Genomic DNA, 21,391 nt, shown 5'->3' on the forward strand with positions numbered 1-21,391 from the left:
AGGATTTGCACATCCCTCATCTTCCATCTCTGATCCCTTGTCACTGAAGCTCTCATTTCTCTGCCTGGGAGGCCTCTCCCCAGCTCTCCCAGTGTCTGGCTGCTTCTCAGCACTCACCTGTCAGTCACTGGTAATGTGCACCCCTACCCACCAAATAGAATACCTGCCCCCACACCCCCAACTCCAGTAACTCCCCATATTGGTATTCTGTGTCCTCATGGCACTCCTCTAAATTCAGCTTTCTTATTGGTTTGCTGATTTGTTTAGTGGTCCCCACTCCCCTTCAAAGCTAAGTTCTTCGAAAGCAGAAACCTTGAATGTTTTACCTCTATATTTCCCAGGGAGAGCAGTTTCTGAACAAAGCAGCAAGTCAACAAATATTTGTTGAATAAATGAGTGAATGAAAACTCTGTGCTGAGTACCTTACACTTACATGAACACTTCTATTATCCTATTTCATAGTGTTTCGAGAAGAAATTCACCCAATTGCTCGTTGTTCAAAGTGGGAATACTGAAGCCGAATGAAAGGGAACTCGGGCAAACAGACCAGAAGGACAAGGGCTGGCAGAGGTTGTCTTTTTATTCCCAATATTGAACAACAAGTGTTCAGTTGCACGGTGTATAGATACATATTTTTTTACCATTGTCTGTCGAGTTCATAAAGAATTGAACTCCTGCTCTATCCAGAAATAGCAGTCACCACTAGAGTGTTCATTACAGTGTTTCTTGTTTTGATCGTTTTCTTTAAAGCCACTCTGTCCATTCAGGAAATCCACGGCCACAGCTCCAAGACCCACTGCTGCTCTTTTTTCCCCATCAGGTCAGCTGTGCATTTTCATGAGTCAGGCCATTGAGGTAGAATTAGTCAACTCCATGTCAGCCCGCTGTAGTGCTTGCAACATTTCCTGCAACTTGGTGTGCACCCGGGCCAGTTCCACTCTGTTGAGGTTCTCCCACCTGTATTCGTCCAAGTAGACGACACATTCAGCAGGGACGGGATACTGCACACGTTTCAGCTCCTTCAGCCCCGCTAAGTGCTGCAGCACGTTCATGATGCCTGACGTGGAGATGACGTTGTCAAAGAAGACAAGGGAGCGGAGACAGAAGCAGCAGCACAGGGCAGGCAGGAGGGCTCGGAGCTGGGCTTCCTTCAACCGGCAGCTTCTCAAGTTCAGGTGCTGTAGGGTGCCCGACACTTCAGCCAGCAGAACCTCTAGGGGCCCAGGAACTGTTTCGGACAGGTTATTGCTACACAGCACCAACTCCTTCAGGCGTGCGGCATGAATGCTCTGGGACAAGTAGGTGATGTCATTCTCAGTAAGCCTACATCCATTGATCACCAGAGTCTCCAATGGTTTTTGCAGGCTGCTGTGGAGAGACAGACACAGTTACTTCTTGGAAATTGGGGTGGAGCACCAGTACATTTGGAAAAGGCCTAGAAATCTGACCTGAGAAATGTGTACTACTCCTACCTCAGTCTAGATGCATATGGCGGGAGCCAGTCCTCTGTACTGGTTAAGAACATAGAGCTTGGAGTCAAACATTTTCCCGTTCCCAACAGGACCTCTCCCATTTTCAGAGTGTGCTGTCAGGCACACTGACCTCTCTTAGCCTCAGCCTCCTCACACGCCATGTAAACACAATGATCACTCATGCTCCATACATTGTTTAGGCATTAATGGAGTTTAGATATAGTTCCTACACATGGCAAGGGCTAGGTTTTTACTGCGAGGAAGGTTTAGGAAGGTGGTTCCCCAGACTCCTATTCACCCAAAGACCAGAACTCAGGAGAACAGCTCCCTCTTCCAGGACATGCCACAGAGAAGTCTAAGAGACGTAAATGAGGGGAGCGCGCTGACCAAATCAACCGGGCTTGGATGTTGTTGGGACAATTGCCTCCCTCAGATAACACCCTCACAACAGAACAAACTTATTCTGTGCAAGCTCCAAGACAATGAGATTCTGGCTGATTTTTTTCCGAATTTTATATCCATTCTTATTTAGCTCTATGCTCGGCATGGACTAAGTGCTCGAATGAATGAATGAAAAAATGAGTGAGGGGATGAGATGCCAATTTCAGACATAAATCCCAGGACCCCAGCTTTGAAGTCTATGTCCATTAATGACTCTGCAGGAACTCATGGAAGAAGAAGTCGAGGCTTGTCTCTGCTTTGAAAGAGTAATGCTCAGAGGAGTGTTCCAGGACCTTGGCCTTTAGACCTTCAGGGGGACCTTCCACACACTCACCTGAGCATCTTACGTAGCTGGCCCGAGAGACAGCCAAAGATGAGATGGAGCTTCTGGAGGTGGCCCAATGGCCTCAACAGGGAGAAACAGTCAGCAGGGAAATCCCAAGGGATATGGCTCATGATGAGGTTGCCCAGGTTGCTCATCTGCCCTACCTGGGTGAAGAACCGGATTAGATCTGACTGGAAGCAAAACCTACTCCTGTGATGAAGCCTCAGCTCTCGAATGGCCTCCAGCTCCAGCACTCCCAGGATCTCTACGAGGCTGTGGAATGGCACTTGGTTAATGACCAGAGTCCGACAGCAGAGCCGCAGACAGCCATGGCTCTTCTCGACTCTCTGCAATATGTGAAAGGGGAACCCAGACAGGTGGAAGAAACCGAACAAACCATCTAAGAAAAGGTCTGTGTGTATCTGCACTGGTTCTCGATCACACTGAGGCTGTTCTCTGGAATTGGGCATAAGCTGGTCTGCCTCAGGCTCTTCCAGCATGTGCGTGATGACGAAGGGTACAGGAGAGGTCTCAGAGCACTTCTCCCAGTTGGCGCGCTCAAAATCATGGGTAAAATCCAGCACCTTCAGCTTCGATCTCCTGTAGGGAATGAGGGAGAGAGCTGAGATTGTGATTTTCAGGGTAGTATGGCAGAGCTGGTACGAGATCAGCAGCAGCAGACTCTAAGAAGGGGTTTCTCTGCCAGCCAGCAGCCCTACCCACTGCCATCTGCCATGTCTTCTAAGTGCATTCTTCCGTCCTCATCCACCCTCATCCTGCTCAGTCCCCATCCCTTATATAGTCTAGGGATACCACCCAGGAACCTCACCACCCTCCCAACACCTCAGTAGCGTGATCAGCTCCCAACTACAGCAGGTCTTTCTTCTTCAATGGATTCTGAGCTATGGCCTCAAGGCCTCCCAAGGATGGTTGTACCACCAGGAGATTCTGGCACATCCATGGTCCCCATATTGCTGAATCCAACTCCTTACTCCACTCACTGTGCCCCTACCAGCACCCCATCTTTACAGTCACCTGGGGCAAGCAGTGTTGGTAGGAACCAATTCCAGCCCATCTAGTACAGCTTCCAACAGGTTTTGAGTTATTGACTGATCCCTTAAGGATCCCAGACGGAGACAGGGGAAGGGCCAGGCCTGCACTATTGCTGTCACGGTCTTCGTGTGTCCCCCATCAAAGGCTGCAATGGACAGTGTTGGGAAGAGGTCCACAGGGAGCTCTTCCAGGGCACGTACAATTGAGTCTTCATCACTCAGCAGGCTCTGTGCTGCAAGATCCACGAGACTGAGTGGGGCTTGTCTGCTCATCTCCACTGGCCTGACACAAGGTAAGGGAAAATCCTGAGTGGTTTTCAAAGTGCTCGGCCTCCTTCTATTGGGCCAGGACTACCCAGGCCTCAACCACCCTTCACAGCAGGAAGTGAGACTCCAGTTTGTCCCCACTCCTCCTTCCACTCTGCAATTTTTAGTCACAAATCTCCAGCTCTTTCTCTGATGCTGTCAGCTCAGTGTCCCTGACCCTGATACCAGCTGGCTGAAATTAGAATAATTAGGGTTTTATCTCTGCCCCTCATTGAGCATCAAAGAGTATAAATTCTTTCAAACTTAATTTCTTGAACTTTCTCCCAAATCATCATCGCCTCCAAGGTGATTTTAAGGAACATGACTGAATAATCAATCTCTTACCTTAGTCTAATGGTAAGAGGTCAGCTCTTGAGGTTTTGTTTGCCTTCTGTGGTGAGCAGGGCTTCTAAAATAGTAACTGCAACTTTCCACATGTTCAGATCCCTCCTTCTTCTCACTCTATGAAGTACATTCCTACACACATTCTACCAGGTTTCAATACAATTCAGAGATGAGAAAATAATTTTCCAAAAAGAAAAAAAATCAACAAGATATAAAACTCCTCTTATGGGGCTGGTAAAATTTTGACAAAATGTCAGAAAAAGACAAGAGAAAGAAAAATTATAGTATAATTCCATGTATAAGTATAGATACAAAAGTCGTTAATAAACTATTACCAAGTGGAAACAAGCAGCATCTAATAAAGAAGCAGGGTCACAAAGGGTTTCTTCCAGGAGCAAAAGGAGTGACACATTAAAGAATCTATCCGTGAACTTCTGATTACAATTGGACGACTGAACACGAGGCCTCTGAGCTGCCACCTGAAAAACCAAATGAGGTAAAAGAAAATCTAAAACTGGAAAGCCAAACAGAATGAATTAGATATCCCTGCTCCTCGGAAAAAGCAAAGTTTTGGAATCTGGAAAAGGGTGGATTAGAGGAACTAGAGCACAGACCACAGAAGCCGAAACCTAAGCCTAGGGGTGTGGTGAAGTCAGTAAGAAATGAAATGCAGAACCTGCAAAGGCCTCAGGAGTGAGTTGTGCAAGTATGGCCCCCAGGCAGGAACCAGAGACCATGGTCAGCACTGAGGCACTCATGGAGTCTACAAACGTGTGCATGTACGTCAACCACCAGCACAGCCAGCAGTCCACGCCTTGGGCCCAACCTTCCCGCAGTGCCTACCCTGACTGTGCTCTGCTGCTCCCAGGAGCAGCCCTCAGCCCTCATCCTACAGCAGGCTGCCCTTCCATGGGGATTCTGGGGGTTTGCTAGGGCAGGTTTAGTAAATGATCATTTGAACACCCAAAACACTAGATTATGACCTGACTGAACCTTCTCTACTGGAGCATTTTCCACGTTTGTATGACTGAGAAGGGGCACCTGTTGAGAGAGGCTCAGGCCTGGTAGGCAGCCTATGGAGCGGACAGGGCAGGAGAGGGAAGCACCAGGCCCCTGTCACAATCCACCAATTGTTCTGAAGGCAGAGCTCCTCTGAAGCAGCTAGAGCCTGTCCTGCCAAGGTGGCTGCGATGAGTTTAAATCCGCCCCTTTGTGCTTCGAAAATGTCCCATTTCTCTGAAGGAACAGCCCAAAGGAAGCCTCGTACCTGAGACCCTCAGGGGTATCTCCACCCTTGCCCCTCTTCTGAGGACAGAGCATCATGCCCCTCACTCAGCAGAAGTAAGTCCAACTACCAATCTCTTCATTAGTATGTACATTGATGTCTTCGTAGGGGACAGAAGGCTGAGGCCTCTGGTTCCTGCGAGCAGCCAACAATCTTAGCCATTAGTTTTCTTGCCCATGAAAACCAGGATTAATTGCTGGCCTACTCCTATCACGTGCACTGCCCAAATGCACTTCATCTGTTTGGGAGGAGGCTCCTCTGGGGTTTCAGCGGCTTTGAATCCTGGAGGAAACAGAAGAGGAGGGCCGGCAAGACAACTTATAACCTTGACCACTGCACCTGGTCTTGGGGCTGCAATGGATACTCCTCTTCTCCTTCCCGCACCATTCCTTGTAGATTCCTCTCATGATCAGCTACCACCTCTGTTGTCCTTGCTAGCTCACTAGGTGGCCTGTCTCAGACCTTCATCTCTGAGGGGTCTGAGCCCCTAGTCCCCATGCCTTCTCTTGCTAGGGTTGCAGCACTTGTCTTTTTATTGTCACAACTGGACAAGGAGATACCAAGATGCACCTAAATGAATTGCTTGGGAGTCAAACATATTCCTCCCTACCCCCTCTCTCCTCCTTATGACCTGGGTCAGTTTCCCCCACCAAGAGGAAGGCTCCTTTCCTTGTCCACTGGATGGGGGACACAAAGAGAATAAAGTGTCCAGGTGGAAGCCACAGCTTACAACTCAATGGGACTCTTGTGTTTAACAGTAAGTGGTCGCTGGGCCTAAGCAACTTTATGACTTGGGTTTGACACAACTTACCTCATGACAAGCAGTGCTGGATATGCAGTCACCTCATGTTTCATGGTCCTCCGCTGGGGCCCAGCAGCACTGCAAAAGCTGTTTTACGAAACACATATAATTCACCCCTTCAGACTGCACAGCCTTGCTCCAGACCCTTAGAAGCCGGTGTTGTGTTTCTCCAACTGGAGAATTCCACATGGCACCTTTTCCTACCACTGATATCTCCAGTCCCCTCAATTCTGGCAAGTCTTATGGCCCAAAGAGCAGGGCTACTTTCACTGCAGCCTGGAATTTGTTACTCTGCATAGAATTTCCTACTCTGGGCTGTGCTCATATGTGGCAGCCTTTTGTGTTAGTCAGTATACCGGCAAGAGAAGTGTTTCCAGATGTGGAATATGCTGTCTCCAAAACTTGAAGAGTTCTGTCAGGCATTGTGCTTCCTTCTTCACCGTAGGAGGTGCAAAATGTGATAATTCATCTTTTACTTTGGATGATATGACCCAGCCTGCCTTCAACTACTGGGGTGCTCAAAATTGTCCTCCTATGGCAGGTCCTTGAATCTTCATAATGGATTATTTCCTCTCTGCAGCATGTTTCTTACCAGGCCTCCAACATGCCAGGCATTTCTTACTAATCTAACTTGATTAGCATGATGTCAACAAAGTAGTGAATCAACTCTATGTTCTGTGGATGCCCAGATGGTAGACAGTTCAGATCTCTTTGGACTATGACAGAGTGTGCAATGGTATAACCCTGGGGCAAAATTAAATGTATACTGTCATCTATCTGTTCCATGTGAATGCAAAGAGTATCTGATAGGGATAGAAAGGAACACACTTGCCAATTAATATTTGCATACCACATAGCTGAGGCTTCATTAATCGGCTCAATCAAAGAGAGCACATCGGCATAGCAGATTCAATTGGGGCTACTATTTGGGTGAGTTTATAGACATCTCAGCCAACCTCTAGGATGAATCTGGTTTCTACAGATAGGTGAATTAAATGGAAATATGACAAGGACCATCACTCCTGAGTCCTTTACATCCTTAAGAGTGAAACAACTTTTTGTCACCCCTCTGAGGATGTGGTATTGTTATTTACTATTTTGACGGGATGGGGGGAGAGGAGGCAGTTACAGAGGCTTTCACTTGGTCTTCCCCATCACAATAGTTCTTCTCCCACAGATGAAAGACAAAATGTGGGTATTGCATCAACTTCCAAACATTCTATTCCAATTATACATTTGCAAACTGGGTAATGACACAGTGTACCCATTGTGAGCTGGATGTTGGCCAGGGTTCTATTTATCACCTGGTTCCCATATGCCTCTATTCTAACAGGGGCCCACAATGTTTTAGATCTCCAGATATCATGTCAGCTCTGCCCCTATGTCCAACAGTATTCAAATTGTTTGTGTACCCCCCTTTCCATAGTCCAAACAATCCTCGAATTGCTTGTATATTCCAATTCCCCTCATTTACAGATACCCAAGTGTGGTAGCCAGCCTCCAAAATGGTCACAATAATTCTGGCCTTCTGGTATTCATGTCCTTGTGAAGCCCCCTCCTATGCTGAATAAGGCAGTTCTATGATTGTCAATGGGATATTGTGGAAATGACAGTGTATGACTTCCAAAGTTAGGTCATAAAAGACACTGTGACTTCTACTTTGTGTTCTCTTGGATTGCTTGCTTTCATGTCATGGAGACACTCAAGAGTCCTATGGAAAGATCCATGTGGCAAGTAACTGAAGCATCTCATCACAAAGTTCCCAGGCATATGAGTAAGCTACCTTGGAAGTAGATACTGCAGCCCCAATTGAAATGTCAAATGACAGGAATCCCTAGCTGACATCTTGACTGCATCCCCATGAGATACCATGAGCGAGAACCATCCAGCTAAGCTGCAACCAAATACTTGACCCACAGAAACCATGTGAGATGATAATAAAAATAACAAATTAAGCTGCCAAGTTTTTGGGGGTAATTTGTTGCTCAGTAACAGATAACTAATACACTGTATATATATTCTTTTGAGGAAATTATTACTGAGTCCCCTTGCCACGGTGTTGCATGGTCCTTCCTTCTGGGATCTGATCTCTTCTTTAACCAAAGGGTTTCAAGCCTGAACACTGACTTAGGTCTAGAAACATGGCAAGAGATCATTCCTTTTTATCAGGCTGACTGCCTTCTGATCATCCATCTTTGATTTCTTTTGATAGTAAGAATATGACTCTTGGTGGCTGCCTTTCTATTTTGGACCTAAGGACACTGCGTTCTTTAAACCATCTCCATAATTCTTTGTGCATCAGGTGACTTGGCTGCCGCTCAGACCTTATGGATCATTACAGTAATTGTATCCCCTTGGCTTCTCATGGTTAAATGCCACTACCTGACCTCAGTTGCTTCAGGGTCCTGTGACCCTGTTTCTGTTTGTGAGTCTAATTCTGTACAAGCCACTCTTACTGTCAGCACTGGCCTACAGAGCAGTGCCATCACTGAACTGTTCAGTGAGGCTGCTGCCCTGCTCATTGGCATATTCCTAGAGCGTTGTTAATTGATGTGTTTGCTGGGGCTTTCTGCGGAATAGAACCATTTGGTTGGGTTTTCTGACCTTACACAATAAGTGTATCTGTACCAGCCTGCCAACTTCCCTGAGTCTGTTAACCTTCAGCTACCACCTGTCACAGCAATCCTAGAATTTCAACCTCACTTAGCATGGGCCATTGCTTTTTCATGCTTCTAGAAGGCATCCTAGTAACAAGTTCACAAACTCCTGGGGTCTCTGACAGGATGTTAAATCTTGTATTTCAGAAGAATGCTCCCAAATCAATGAATTGACCTTACCCAATCTTAATGTTCTGGTCCCACTTTATCACACACCCTCATAATCTAGTCCAATACATCTAGTCCCCTAAGCTGGTACACGCTGGTTAGGTCTTATAGCTTTTTGTAGGTTGTAGTCCCTGTTCTTCCTTCTCAGCCTAAGCATATCTCCTACGGTTTGTTCTGGAGACTTAGCTCTAGTTACTGGCCAGGAGGGAAAATGGGGAAGATAGTGAGGAAGGCACATTTTGTCTTAATGAGAAAAGCCTCTTCAATGCATTCAAATGAAGGAGTTTAGCTTTTAATAGGGTGAGCTAGCCCATTTGTGCAGGCTCAGAAGGTTAAGGAGAACAACTGGATTTCATTTTGGGGGCCTCAAGGCAGATAATGCCATCAATATGTTAGGGTGCCATTGTTTCCCAACCAGGACCCTGACTTGGACATAGCAGATCTGCCTGGGTTGGGAGCTTAACCTTCTTTGGAACTCTACCTCTCTGAAGATTAATTCCTGGGTCTGATTCTTAGCTTTCTCTGCCCTCCCACTGTAGAAGATGAAGGCCTCTGTATGCTACCAAGGAGACCCTGAGAGTGGCTTCAGCTGCCTGTTGGTGCTCAGCCTGTCTTTATCCTTTACTGTAGTATCAACCAAGTTTAGCACCAGCTATTCAATCCCACAGTTCTTGTTGTTACTGGTGCAGGGATTGTCCGAGAGAGTGGTGACTCTGGTGTAAGGTGTCCACGACTCTGGGAGCTGGAAGAAAACACGTGGAGCCAAAGGCAGAGTAGACATGCTTTATTCACTGGCTTTCTGGGCACAGCCAGCCTTGTATAGTGGCCAGGCTTTTTATACTGTGCTGAGACAAGAGTGGCTCACAGCCAAGGTGCTTACACAAGAGCACACAAACAGTGACATCATCAGGATGAATGGCACCTGCGCAACACTCCATCTTATATAACCAGCGGGCCCCAAGTCACTTCTACCAGATGGCCAGTGAGGGAGCCTGACTGACTCCATTTTCCCTGTAGGGATCTTTGCCCTCAGGGTAGAAATAAAGGGAGTGTGCAAAACAGTTTTGCAGAGAGAAATATTTATTTTAGTGAAAGCTTGGTGCACTACGGGAGCACTCTCTGAAAGAGCAAGGATGTAGCTCCCAGAGGTTTATAGGTACAAGTTTTATAGGCTCTTGGGATTGGGAGCCACCCCTTCCTTTTTCCTTTCTCCCTCCCCAAAGTATGTTGAGGTGGGTCCCACAACACACCTGCGCAGTGTACGTACATGCCACTTCATGCATTGCATGTCTTATTAGTATCTTAAATCTCCTGCTAGGGAGTGTTTTTTATTATGACAAAGAGGAAAAGTTAACTACAGGACAGCTCTTTTGACTAATGTGCATGTGCAACTTGAGAAAATTTCCCTGGACGCTGGGTAGAGAATGTTAGTTTGGAGTTCCCAGTGTCTGGACCTCCAGCTCTCCTGAGGAAGCGAGGGAGTCTCTTTCTTCCAGAGCTCCTTTAATATGAACCAATGAGATGAACCTGATTAGGTGTATTGCTTGATAAAAAGAAGAGAAAGTTTCCGCACTTTCACATTCTTTACCCACAGCCAAGCATGATTGGATTTGGGGATGTAGTTCAAATGTTTAAGGGATTGATTACTTTATTCAAGAAGAAAGACAATTTCAAAGAAAGAAAAACAATTGTTTAAAATAAAAAAGATAAACTCTTATTAAATTTTTTTCTTGTTGGTCTCATCAAAATGTCAGAATGGCCATGCATAAAAGCAAATAAAGTCTCACTGTACCAAGAGTTACACTTAAATGCTTTGTTAAAAAGAAAAAGACCCATCAAGATTTAATACCTAATCCAACTGCAGCTTCAGCCTCTCCCAGGAGTAGAATTTTAAGCCAATCAGACTGTAATTTCCTAGTCAACAGATATGGTAGTGAGGAATCTGCCTGAAGAGAGACCCTGCCTCCTCCTAGGGAAAGGTGACCTGAAAACAATCTACTTTTAACTTTCTTGTCCTACCCCATTTCTGCTTATAAAAGCCTTGTATTTTGTACAGCTCCTCAGAGCACCTTTCTATTTACTGGATATGACCGGATTCATGAATCATTCAATTAAAGCCAATTAGATCTTTAAATTTACTCTGCTGAATTTTGTTTGTTAATAACCTACACAGATCAGGGGGAAGATGTAAATGAGTAAATAAGGCCTGACGTGAAAAAAAGAAAAATTAACCATCAGAAATGTACTGAAATTTATTTTGTTCATCTATAGTGTCAACATACAACATACACAAATATGTATGACAATGATTGTTTAAAACTCAAAGTGGAGAAATAAAAAGGAAGCATTTCCTATTTTACTTTCATAATGCATTGCTCACTGGATCTGAAATAAGAAATGTATTAGGCATGGCTGGAGAAATGAGTTGCAGGAGACCAAAATTGGCTGGAGAAATGAGTCACAGGAGAACAAAACTGGTCTATTAGAATTTATTTGGCGTGTTTGAGCAGCAGGAGGCCAGGCTAGATAAGACCATAACCTCCCCGAGCAAAAAGGGGTATGGAGTTTTATAGGAGGGGGTAAATGAGGCTGTATCGTTGACAAAGGGTTTCAGGGCATGACCAAGCCCTCCAGCTCCACACCCTGGCCCCAGGTCGCTGTCCTGACTGCCCAGGCCCACCAGGTCTACTATCACAGGCCCCTAGGAGATAAAGCAACACAGGATCAAGACAAGATGGCCTTTAAGATAAGGTTTCTGCTCCTGGCCTAAACATGGCTTAACACCGCTCCCCTTTTCTCTCTCTATTTCTTCCTCTCCCCTTCTCCCCCACCTCGGCTAGGCCCCTTCTCTTCCCTGAGAATGTATCACTAATACCAGGGACCTTGGTTTCTCCCTCTCTCTCCCCCCCCTCCCCAACCTTGCTGACCTTGATTCTTCACTGTGTTGGCAAGAAGAACCCAGACTCCCATAACAGATGGATGGTATGGTCCTCTATAATTTCAGTGTGGGCAGACAATAGATGGTTACGAGGTGGGAGGGGATTGGGGGATTGAGTGAGAAAGGTGAAGGGATGAGGAAGTACAAATTGATAGTCACAAAATAGTCACGGGGGCTCTCTACCTGCCATCTTGCGTCCCCACGTGTGTGCGTTTAGTCTCAGCTGGTCTGCCCAAGACCTCCTGAGCACCAACCCTAGTCCCCCACACAGCCCCATTTCCTGATGAAACAAACTATCATGAACCAGGAGAAACTCGCCAAACTGCAGGCACAAGTGTACGTTGGTGGGAGAGGAACTGCTTGCAGAAAGAAGGTCGTTCATAGAACAGCTACAGCAGATGATAAAAATACTTCAGTTTTCCTTAAAGAAGTTAGGGGTAAACAATATCTCTGGTACAGAAGAGATGAGTATGTTCACAAACCAAGGAAAGTGATCCACTTGAACAACCCTAATGTTCGGGCCTGTCTGGCAGCAAACACTTTCACCATCACAGGCCACGCTGAGACCAAGCAGCTGACAGAAATGCTGCCCAGCATCTTAAACCAGCTCGGTGCAGACAGTCTGACTAGTTCAAGGAGACTGGCTGAAGCTCTGCCCAAACCATCTGTGGATGGAAAGCACCACTTGCTTCTAGAGAGGATGATGATGATGATGAAATTCCAGATCTTGTGGAGAATTTGATGAGGCTTCCAAGAGTAAAGCAAACTGAATTGAGTCAACTTCTGAAGAAGATAAAACTTGAAGTTACTGAGAGCTGTTATTTTATATTATGACTGCTTTTTAAAATTCTGCTCATGAATCTGATAAAGTCTCGATCGCTAACATTTTTAAGCCCAAGCCCCATGGACACTGCAGCTGTTTTCAGTTTTTGCTTATACACAAATCATTCTTTACAGCTAATTAAGGTGAAGAAGCTTGTGAATAGTTTGAAACAAAGGTTAATACAATTCTTTGTCTAGTTAAAAAAAAATGGTCGTGGGGATGTAAAGTACAGTATGGGGAATATAGTCAATAATATTGTAAGAACTATGTATAGTGTCAGGTGGGTACTAGACTTATTGGGGGGATCGGATAGCTTCATAACTTATATAAATGTCTAACCACTACACTGTACACCTGAAACTAATATAAAATAATATTGAATGGCAACTATAATTTAAAAAAGAATAGTCAAAGGGATGTAAAGTACAGCCTAGGAAATATAGTCAATAATACTGTAATAACTATGTACAGTGTCAGAGGGGTAATAGACATATTGGATTTATCACTTTGTGAGGTATATAAATGTCTAATCACTATGTTGTATTGTACACCTGAAACTAATAAAAATAAAATTTAGAAAAAGAATGACATTTTAAAAATAAAAATTTTAATTTAAAAAAAGTTTACCTTTTTTTATTTTAAAAAATTGTTTTTCTTCTTGAGTGAATGAGGTAATCAATCCCTTAAACATTTAAAGCACATCCCTAAATCCAATCATGCTTAGCTGTAGGCAAAGAACGTGAAAGTGCTGAAATTTCTGTGGGGCTCCACTTCCTTAGGGGGACGTTGAGGTCACAATCCCTCAGGGACCTGAGCCTGCAGGTTGTCCTCCTGGGCACTGGCCTGAGAGCTTCTAGCAGGTGCTTCCTCCCAAACGCTTCCATGGGGCCAAGGCAAGGGTCACAAAGGCCACCATGGGACCGTTCCCCTAACCGATGCTGCAAACCCAAGAAAGTTTGGGATGGCGGTGGCTGGAACTGGGTGTGCAATGGCCCCACCCCTAAGAAGGTGGAGGAGGATGCTGGCCAGCTCCCCGTAGAAAGCCCCAGGAGTTGTGGCTGCACAATTCACGAGGCAGAGCTCTGCACGTCTGCACCATGTCCTGGGCTCTTGCATTGTTGGTGCTCCTCGCCCACTGCACAGGTAAGAACACCCCAAAGCTTGTACTCCCTGGCTCCTTCCCTTGCCCTGCCCTGCCCCAGGTGTGCATGTGCTTCTGTCTCCCCAGGTTGTGTCCTTCAGCCGGTGCTGAATCAGCCACCGTCCATGTCCTCGCTTCTTGGAACCACAATCCGACTGGCCTGCACCTTGAGCAGCGACCATGATGTCAGCATTTATAGCATCTACTGGTACCAGCAGAGACCGGGCCACCCTCCAAGATTCTTGCTGAGATATTTCTCCCATTTAGACAAGAAACCGGGCCCCAAGGTCCCCCCACGCTTCTCTGGATCCAAAGACGTGACCAAGAACACGGCGTATTTGAGTATCTCTGAGCTGCAGCCTGAGGATGAGGCTATTTATTACTGTGCTGTGGGGGCCCAGGGCTTGGAGAAGGACAACAAGGAGATGGAGAGGGAGAGTGCAGAAGGAAAGGAACCTGCTGCTTCAGTGTCCCAGGCACCCCAGGACACACTTACCGTGAACTAAAGACAGAAGAGGCATGCATCCCTCAGAGAGGATGAGGAGGGCGGAGGGCCATGGCTGCCCATAGCAGATGCTCCTTGCCAGTTAGGCCCTGTTGGAGGCTGGATTGGGCGATTAAAGCTACTTGTATCTTGGGAAGTTGTTTTGCTGCGTTTGGTCTGATTGGTGTGTTGAATTGTACTGAGAAGGCCCCAGCTGCTCAGAATGGGTGAGGCACACCCAAAAAACAACCTAGGGGGAAGGTCCCAGGGGACTGGCTGGTCATGGTCTGCTTGGCTGGAGCGCCTGCTCTTGTGGGTTATGGGGGGCAGGGTGCTGATATAAACACCTTGGGGGGATGCTCTGGCCGAGGACAAGACCCTCTGCTGTCACCTGATTTTTCTCTGGAGATACAGGGTAAACAAGATTAGAAATGCCTGTATTGGGCCTCTGCCTGCAGAGGACAGTGGGTGCCAAGTAATAGGTCTGGAGCAGATACTACTGACATTTGGGGCCAGACAGTTCTTTGTTGGAGGGCAGTCCTGTGTCTGTGGGATGTAAGGCAGCATCCGTGGCCTCGATGCACTAAATGCCAGTCCTTGCACCTTCCCACCCCAGTTATGACAACCAAACAATGTCTCCAGGCATTGCCAGATGCCCCCAGGGTGGCAAAATCACCCCAATTGAGAATCACTGGTCTAGGTGAGAGAAATGCATTTACTCTTCTGTGCAGGAGAGTGGCAGAGCTGTCAATTATATTTTCTATAAAGGACCAGATTGTAAATAATTTTGGCTTTCCAGGCCATATGATCTTTCTCTCAGATACTGAATTCTGTCCTTACAGAATGAAAGAAGCTACAAACAATAGGTAAACAGATGGGCATGGCTGTTCCCATTCAACCTCATTTGCAGACAAGGTTAGGCCGGATATGGCATTCTGGCCACAGTTTGCCAACCCCTGCTCCAGAGAAACACCCCAGTTCCTGCCTCCAGGTTTCAAGCAAACCATGCTTGGTGGGCTAATCAGTGACCTTCAAGTCCTCCTGCCTGATGACCCCAGGGACACTACACCTCTGGACCCATGGAAAGACCTGGAGACAGGAGGGGTGTGGCCTCACCGATGGGCTTGTTGGGGGAAAGGGAACAGGTGGGTTCCTGCACCCTGGCCCACAGCTCAGCACCCTGAGACCCTGGGTGGTGTCACTATGTACAGAGAGATGCGAGGAAAACTATCTCCTCTGTGACCCCAAACTTGGCTCTAAGAACGTCCATTTATCATGGCTAAAAAGACCCCAAGGGATTCCCAGAGAAAGGTAAAAACATGTTAATATTGGCCCTTCCATGTGTGGCCCGAGTCTCTTTTGTAAAACAATGGTCTCAGCTCGTGCCATGTTCCAGGTGCCCTCTGATCTCCCACATCCACAAAGCACAGAGTTCTTCCGGCATCAGGCCTTGTCCCTGCGGAACGGACTCCAAGCCCATGTCTCTAAAGGCCAGCTAGGTGATCCCAAAGGATCTCTATCTTCTGCCTATAACCTACCCTTCTCCTGCTTTCATTTGTCGTGATTCCAGGATTCCATGCTATGACAAGAAACCCAGAGAGCAGGAGTCAGGCTGGGCTCCCATCATCCTAACGCCTCTGCTGCACCAGATTTCTGGAGGGTGAGACCCTGGACTCGGGCCTGGGGCCAGTCAGAGTGTGAGTCTTAGCTCTGGTCAGCCTTAGAAGGGGCATTTGATTTGTAGGCCAACATTTCCAATGTTGTGTGTCATGAGGATAATAATAGCGCCAATTTATATAAAGTGCTTACCGAGGCTTAACTGTCATGGGTACTCAACAAAATAGTAGTATCACTATTTCCTGGCCTGGCCTTCTCCCTTGTCCAATCCTTTCATTCATTCTGAGTCATTTCTCACCTTGACTGTTACCTGGCCTCCTGCACATCCCCTCTACTGCAGCCTGTACCCTCCGCTCCTCATCGTCATTATTTCCAGATCCAGTCTTGCTTGCCTTCCTCCTCTCTAACTTTGGATTGTCTCCCACTGCAAACGCACATTGGCAAGCTACACCTGTCGTTTTCAATTTTCTAGTGTCTACATTTTTTTTTTAAGTAAAAAGGAACAGGTGAAGTGACTTTAATTATATATTTTATTTAACCCAATACATTCCACATACTATCATTTCAATATGCAATCAGTATAAAAATTAGTTATGAGATGGTTTAAACTCTTTTTTTGAATCTGCAAAAATCCGGTGTGTATTTTACATTTGTGGTTCATCTCAATTTGGAGCATTCACATTCCAAGTGAGCAACAGCTGCCTATGGCTTGTGACAGGACAGGACAGGGTGAAGGGAGAAAAACTCACTCCTTATCATGATACACCCTTTGGAGTCTGGCCCAGACTCTGTGCCAAGTCCCATCCCCCTCACTGTCGGTGTCACATTAAGCCATCTACAATTGATCCAACACCTGGTTCTCTTGGTTGCCTCCAAACCTCTGCCTAAGCTGCTAGCTTCCTGTCCCTTTGAGGTGTCCTCCAGCTGGCTGCACGAAATTAGGGTTCCACAATTATCTCAAATCTCACTCCTTGGGCAAGATTTCCCTGACCGCTTTATGCAGTTACTGACTTCCTGCGATGTACAAACACTGTGTTTTCCTAACTATATTTAGCACTTACCACATAGCTCTAAATTAATTTTGTCTCTCTCCTACACTAATTGCAAATTCTCAGAGGGCAGGATCTGTTCAACTCATTTTATGTGCATGATAAACACTAGATATAACAAAGTTGAGTGAATAGATGAATGAGTAAATGAACGCATGACGGAACGAATTCTTGGATAGCTGCCACTCCAGCATCCCTTTAGATGGCTGGAGTCATTGTCATTTCCTAATAAGGGAAAGCTGTCACATTAGTGACTGGCTGCATTCTACTTCTCTCTCTTTCTCTCTCTTACACACACACACACACACACACACACACACACACACACACACACACACACCTTCTGATGCCTGGCATATGAAGCCGGTGATTATATCCGGCAACCAGGAGTGATGGGGAAAGAAAAAGGTTGGAATAGGTCAATGCAGGGAAGAGGACACTTGGGAAACTTTCTAAATCTGTAACATAGGTGAGGGACGCTGGAGAGGATGGGCTTCCCAGACTGTTGGAACCTGCTGCCTGGTACCACACAGAGCTCCCACCCCTCCCCCGCCCCCCCGCCCCCAGGTGTCAACAAGGCTCCAGACGGTGATACAGCATAAGGGTGTGGGGTGCTAAGAGCCATGGTCCTCTCACAGAAATGCTTGATGCAGCTCCCAAGTTTGACACAGAAACACAGAACTCAATGGGCTTGGACATGTCACCAGTGGTACTGAAGACTGGGGACCCAAACATTCTGACCTGAGTTAGACCCTGAGATCCTGGGGGAGGGGATCTCAGGGAGACCTAGGAGTCTTGGGTAATGGAGCGTTCCTTATTAAACAGAGTGAAATGCAAGGGTTCTCTGTGCCTACCGAAGGCCAGTGTGGTTGTGACATGATCTGGCAAGATGAGCTGGGAGGAGGTGGTTCCACGTAAAGAAGGAGGGTGGAATTAACATGTGGAGGCACTTTAGGATACAGAGGGCCCTTTTATTTCATTCTAAGTTGCATTTTTGTGATGTATGCACAGTGCCCAAATCCATTTGTTCATTAGGGAATGAAAAATGGGGGATATTTTCATTCTAGCATTCCCCTTTCACTCGTTAGTTATAAAACTTCTACAAAGAAAACTTCGTCACCTGAGGGACTATTCATATAGTAAAGGCAGGATAAACGTTTTATCTCTTCCCCCCTTTATTTACCAGCTATCAAAATAGCAAGTCAGTGTGTCGGCATCATCTAACTTGACTGTGTTAGTATAATTATTCATATATTCATGGGTATAAGCATATCTGAGGTATTTAAATCCATTGCAATTGTTATAACTTTTTCTATCTTTGGCCAGTACAACAAGCCCATTCAAATTTGTCTCTTATCAGGAACTTGTTGATGTGTCAAAAATAGTACATTTAATTTTGTTTTCAGTATTTCAAAAATTTAAATAAAAACACTTGACTGCAGCTAATTCTCAAAAGGATAATGATTTATAACACACTGAATGGAGAAAGAGCTTACACATGGAAAAAGAGCGGTATCATGAGAAAATCATTATTTTGAAACCCTCAATGTGATAATAGTAATTATTAAGGCAAGGATCATTGTCATGCAGGGTGTCATGTGGGGTCTCAGCTCTCGCTCCCCACATAAGAACGCAGGATATGGTAAGGCCAAAAAGGAACACCCACGGAGCCATAGATAGGGGAGTCATACCACTATATTCTCGCTGGTGGCTGCGTTGGAGACACAGGAAGCAGGAGCTACACGATCTGCAACCTGCCGTCTACTCCTCTGCAATCCGCAACCCGCACTCCGCTGCCTGCTAGCTTAGCCATGGCAGTTATATCAGTGGCTAATGGCTAACCGGTAACAGCTGATGGCCAACTAGTCACAGCTGATGACTATCTACTACCTGAGCCAGCACCTTTCCATGTGAGGCCGAGAACCTAGAAACTGCTCTCTGGGACTCTGTCCCCCAATCATAAATGGATACTAAAACCATTGGGTGATTGGGGCACACAGCATTTGTACAATGCCCAAGTGTTACCCCACAAACTCTAGTCACAAAGGGAACACGGGCATTTCTGTTGGGGAAATTTGGATGTCATCCCTAACATGGCGCTCAAGCCTGGCGTTTTTCATAATGGGGCAACCCGACCCGGGTCCCTGCTGGAGAGCAAACAGGAAGTACTCCATACTCATGGAGCTGAAAACATTTCACCTGAAGAAGAGTCAAGCTTCTAGCTTTCACTCCCAGTTCTCAGGAAATACAGGAGCCATGGGAAAACAGTCATACAAACCTAGACTGTGAAATGCTGGAAAAGAAACTGGCTTGGACGCTTTGGAAAGTGAGTATTATGAAAGAAAAGAAATCTTTGCTCAAAGGGATCAAAGGGATCTGACAAATAACTAGGATGTGTGAACTGGGATTAGATATTGTTTGAAGACCAAACCAAACGAAAAACAATAACAATAAATAAAAGCAAACAAAAATTTCTTTGTGGACATAAGTTTTCATTTTGGGGGGATAAATACTCAGGAGTACAATTGTTGGGTGGTATGGTTAGCCCCCACCTTTTTTTAGTTTTATAACATACTGCCATACTGTTTTCCAGAATGAGTGTACCACTTTACATTGCCATCAGCTGTAATGGGAATGTAAAGAGTGATACAGTCTTCCCACCGGCTACTTGGTGTTCTCACTATTTTTTGTGTTAGCCGTCTGATAACTGTGGAATTATAGTTCATTGTGGTTTTAATCTGCATTTCCCTAATGGCTAATGAAGTTGAACATTTTCCATGTGCTTGTTTGCCACGTGTATATCCTCTTGTTCATGTCTTTGCCCATTTTCTAACTGGATTTTTTTAATGTTGAGTTTTGAGAGTTCTTTATATGTTCTAGATAGGAGTCCTTTGTTGGATTTGTGATTTGCAGTTTTTTCCCCTCTCACTCTGTAGACTTTTCTCTTCATCCCTTTAACAGGATCTTCCACAGAGCAAAATTTTTCATTTTAGTGAGGTCTAATTTATTGAGGTTTTTTTTTTTTCCTTTAATAGATCATTCTTTTGTGTCAAGTCTAAGAATTTTTCTCTTAGGTCTAGGTCCTAAAGATTTCTCCTATGCTTCTTTTTAAAGTTTTTTTGTTTTGTTTTGTTCTGTTCCTAAGGAGGGCACAGCACAAAGTGGCCCATGTGGGGATCGAACCGGCAACCTTGGTGTTATGAGCACCACACTCTAATCAACTGAACTAACCGGCTGCCCCTCTAAAAGTTTATACTTTTACAATTTTAGTTTTTAAGTCTGTGATCCATTTTGAGTTAATTTTATGAAAGGTGAGCTTGAAGTCAAAGGTAGGTTTGTTTGTTTGTTTGTTTGTTTATTTGGCTATGGATATCCAGTTGTCTAGCACCATTTGTTGAAAAAGCTATCTTTACTCCATTGAATTACTTTTGTACATCTTTGAAAGATCATTTGTGCATTTTTGTGAGTCTTTCTCTGAGTTCTCTATTTTGTCCCCTTCATCTATGTGTCTACCCCTCTGTGGACTATATGCTGCCTTGATGACTATAGTTTTATAGGAAACCTTAACATCAGGAAGAGCGATTCCTCCAATTTATTCTCCTTTTTCAAAATTTTTTTGGCCTATAATAAGTCTTTCTATTTTCCATATAAAGTTTAGAATAAACTTGTCTATGTCTGCAAAACATTTTGATTGAAAGTGCGTTAAGCTTCTAGATCAATTCAAGGAGAATTAATGTCTTTAGTATGTTTGAACAGTGAACACACATGAACATGGTCTGTGTCTCCAATTATTTAGGTCTTCTTTGAGTTCTTTCATTAGCATTTTGTAGGCCTTTTCTACCATAATGGCTCCTACTCCACAGGTCATGAATGAATATGAGGGTCTACCAGCTAAGTAGTATGGGGCACTTGCATGAGGCCACCACGTGCCTTCATGGTAAATACTTCCATGTCAGTTATATGTCCAGACTGGCCAGTTTGGCAGATCTATTGGACACAGTGTGAAACAGACACAGGAAAAGAATCTATTTATTACTAAGCTTTTGTATACCTATAAACTATAGGGAGGTCATGATGGCATTTTTGTTGCCCTGTCTTCTGTGTCACCTCAGAGGCTGTGTCAACAGCTCTCAAAACTATCTGGATATCCGCCTTTTCTGATACAGTTATTTGGGTAACATCTGAGTCATGGGGAAGATTGCCTGGCATTAATAAACTCTCCCCATCCAGGCTTTTGCCCTCCTCTTGATCCAACACCCTCAAGATATGTCTAGGCATAATCTCCTCGGTCTTTTTTGGTGTCATCCTTCCCATCATCCAGAAACAGTACTCGTCAGCCAGGCTACCCTGAGACTTGACATTAGCTATTAGTCCAGAAGAAATGATGGGATATGTATGGGACATGTCATGAAGAGGGCGAGCATAATCCTGAAAGATGTTCAAGTAAGATTGCTGCATTATCTCCAGGTGAGGAGAAGCTCCAGGC

The 21,391-nt window shown here is 45.3% G+C and overlaps 2 protein-coding genes and 1 pseudogene across 3 annotated transcripts; 2 read left to right on the top strand and 1 right to left on the bottom strand.

Annotated features, from left to right (window-relative positions):
* Window positions 1-569: 569 nt before the first annotated feature.
* On the bottom strand, window positions 570-14,386 carry PRAME (PRAME nuclear receptor transcriptional regulator). Of its 2 annotated transcripts, none has more exons than XM_074321447.1 (6): window positions 14,252-14,386; window positions 6,038-6,115; window positions 3,942-5,508; window positions 3,274-3,573; window positions 2,248-2,838; window positions 570-1,365 (listed from the first exon to the last, which is right to left on the bottom strand). In XM_074321447.1, the coding sequence occupies exons 4-6, from the start codon at window positions 3,561-3,563 to the stop codon at window positions 843-845; spliced, it is 1,404 nt and encodes a 467-aa protein (XP_074177548.1). In that variant the 5' UTR covers window positions 3,564-3,573; window positions 3,942-5,508; window positions 6,038-6,115; window positions 14,252-14,386; the 3' UTR covers window positions 570-842. The 2 variants fall into 2 exon arrangements, with proteins under 2 accessions (XP_074177548.1, XP_074177547.1); XM_074321446.1 differs by having other exon boundaries at window positions 570-1,368.
* LOC141569189 (transcription factor BTF3 pseudogene) lies at window positions 11,561-12,561 on the top strand (annotated as a pseudogene).
* LOC109461459 (V-set pre-B cell surrogate light chain 1) lies at window positions 13,305-14,396 on the top strand. Its single transcript, XM_019757692.2, has 2 exons — window positions 13,305-13,757; window positions 13,843-14,396. Exons 1-2 carry the CDS (start codon window positions 13,712-13,714, stop codon window positions 14,259-14,261), a joined length of 465 nt encoding a protein of 154 aa, XP_019613251.1. The 5' UTR covers window positions 13,305-13,711; the 3' UTR covers window positions 14,262-14,396.
* Window positions 14,397-21,391: the final 6,995 nt, after the last annotated feature.

Source organism: Rhinolophus sinicus, linkage group LG16, assembly GCF_036562045.2.
Source record: "Rhinolophus sinicus isolate RSC01 linkage group LG16, ASM3656204v1, whole genome shotgun sequence".
NCBI lineage: Eukaryota > Metazoa > Chordata > Mammalia > Chiroptera > Rhinolophidae > Rhinolophus > Rhinolophus sinicus.

Coding starts and splice junctions, on each gene's coding strand:
- PRAME (XM_074321446.1), bottom strand. CDS start 3,563: ATGAGCAGACAAGCCCCACTCAGTCTCGTGGATCTTGCAGCACAGAGC. Junction 2,839..3,273: donor ACCAACACTGCTTGCCCCAG/GTGACTGTAAAG, acceptor CATTCCCTACAG/GAGATCGAAGCTGAAGGTGC. Junction 1,369..2,247: donor CAGCTACGTAAGATGCTCAG/GTGAGTGTGTGG, acceptor GTCTCTCCACAG/CAGCCTGCAAAAACCATTGG.
- LOC109461459 (XM_019757692.2), top strand. CDS start 13,712: ATGTCCTGGGCTCTTGCATTGTTGGTGCTCCTCGCCCACTGCACAG. Junction 13,758..13,842: donor GCTCCTCGCCCACTGCACAG/GTAAGAACACCC, acceptor CTGTCTCCCCAG/GTTGTGTCCTTCAGCCGGTG.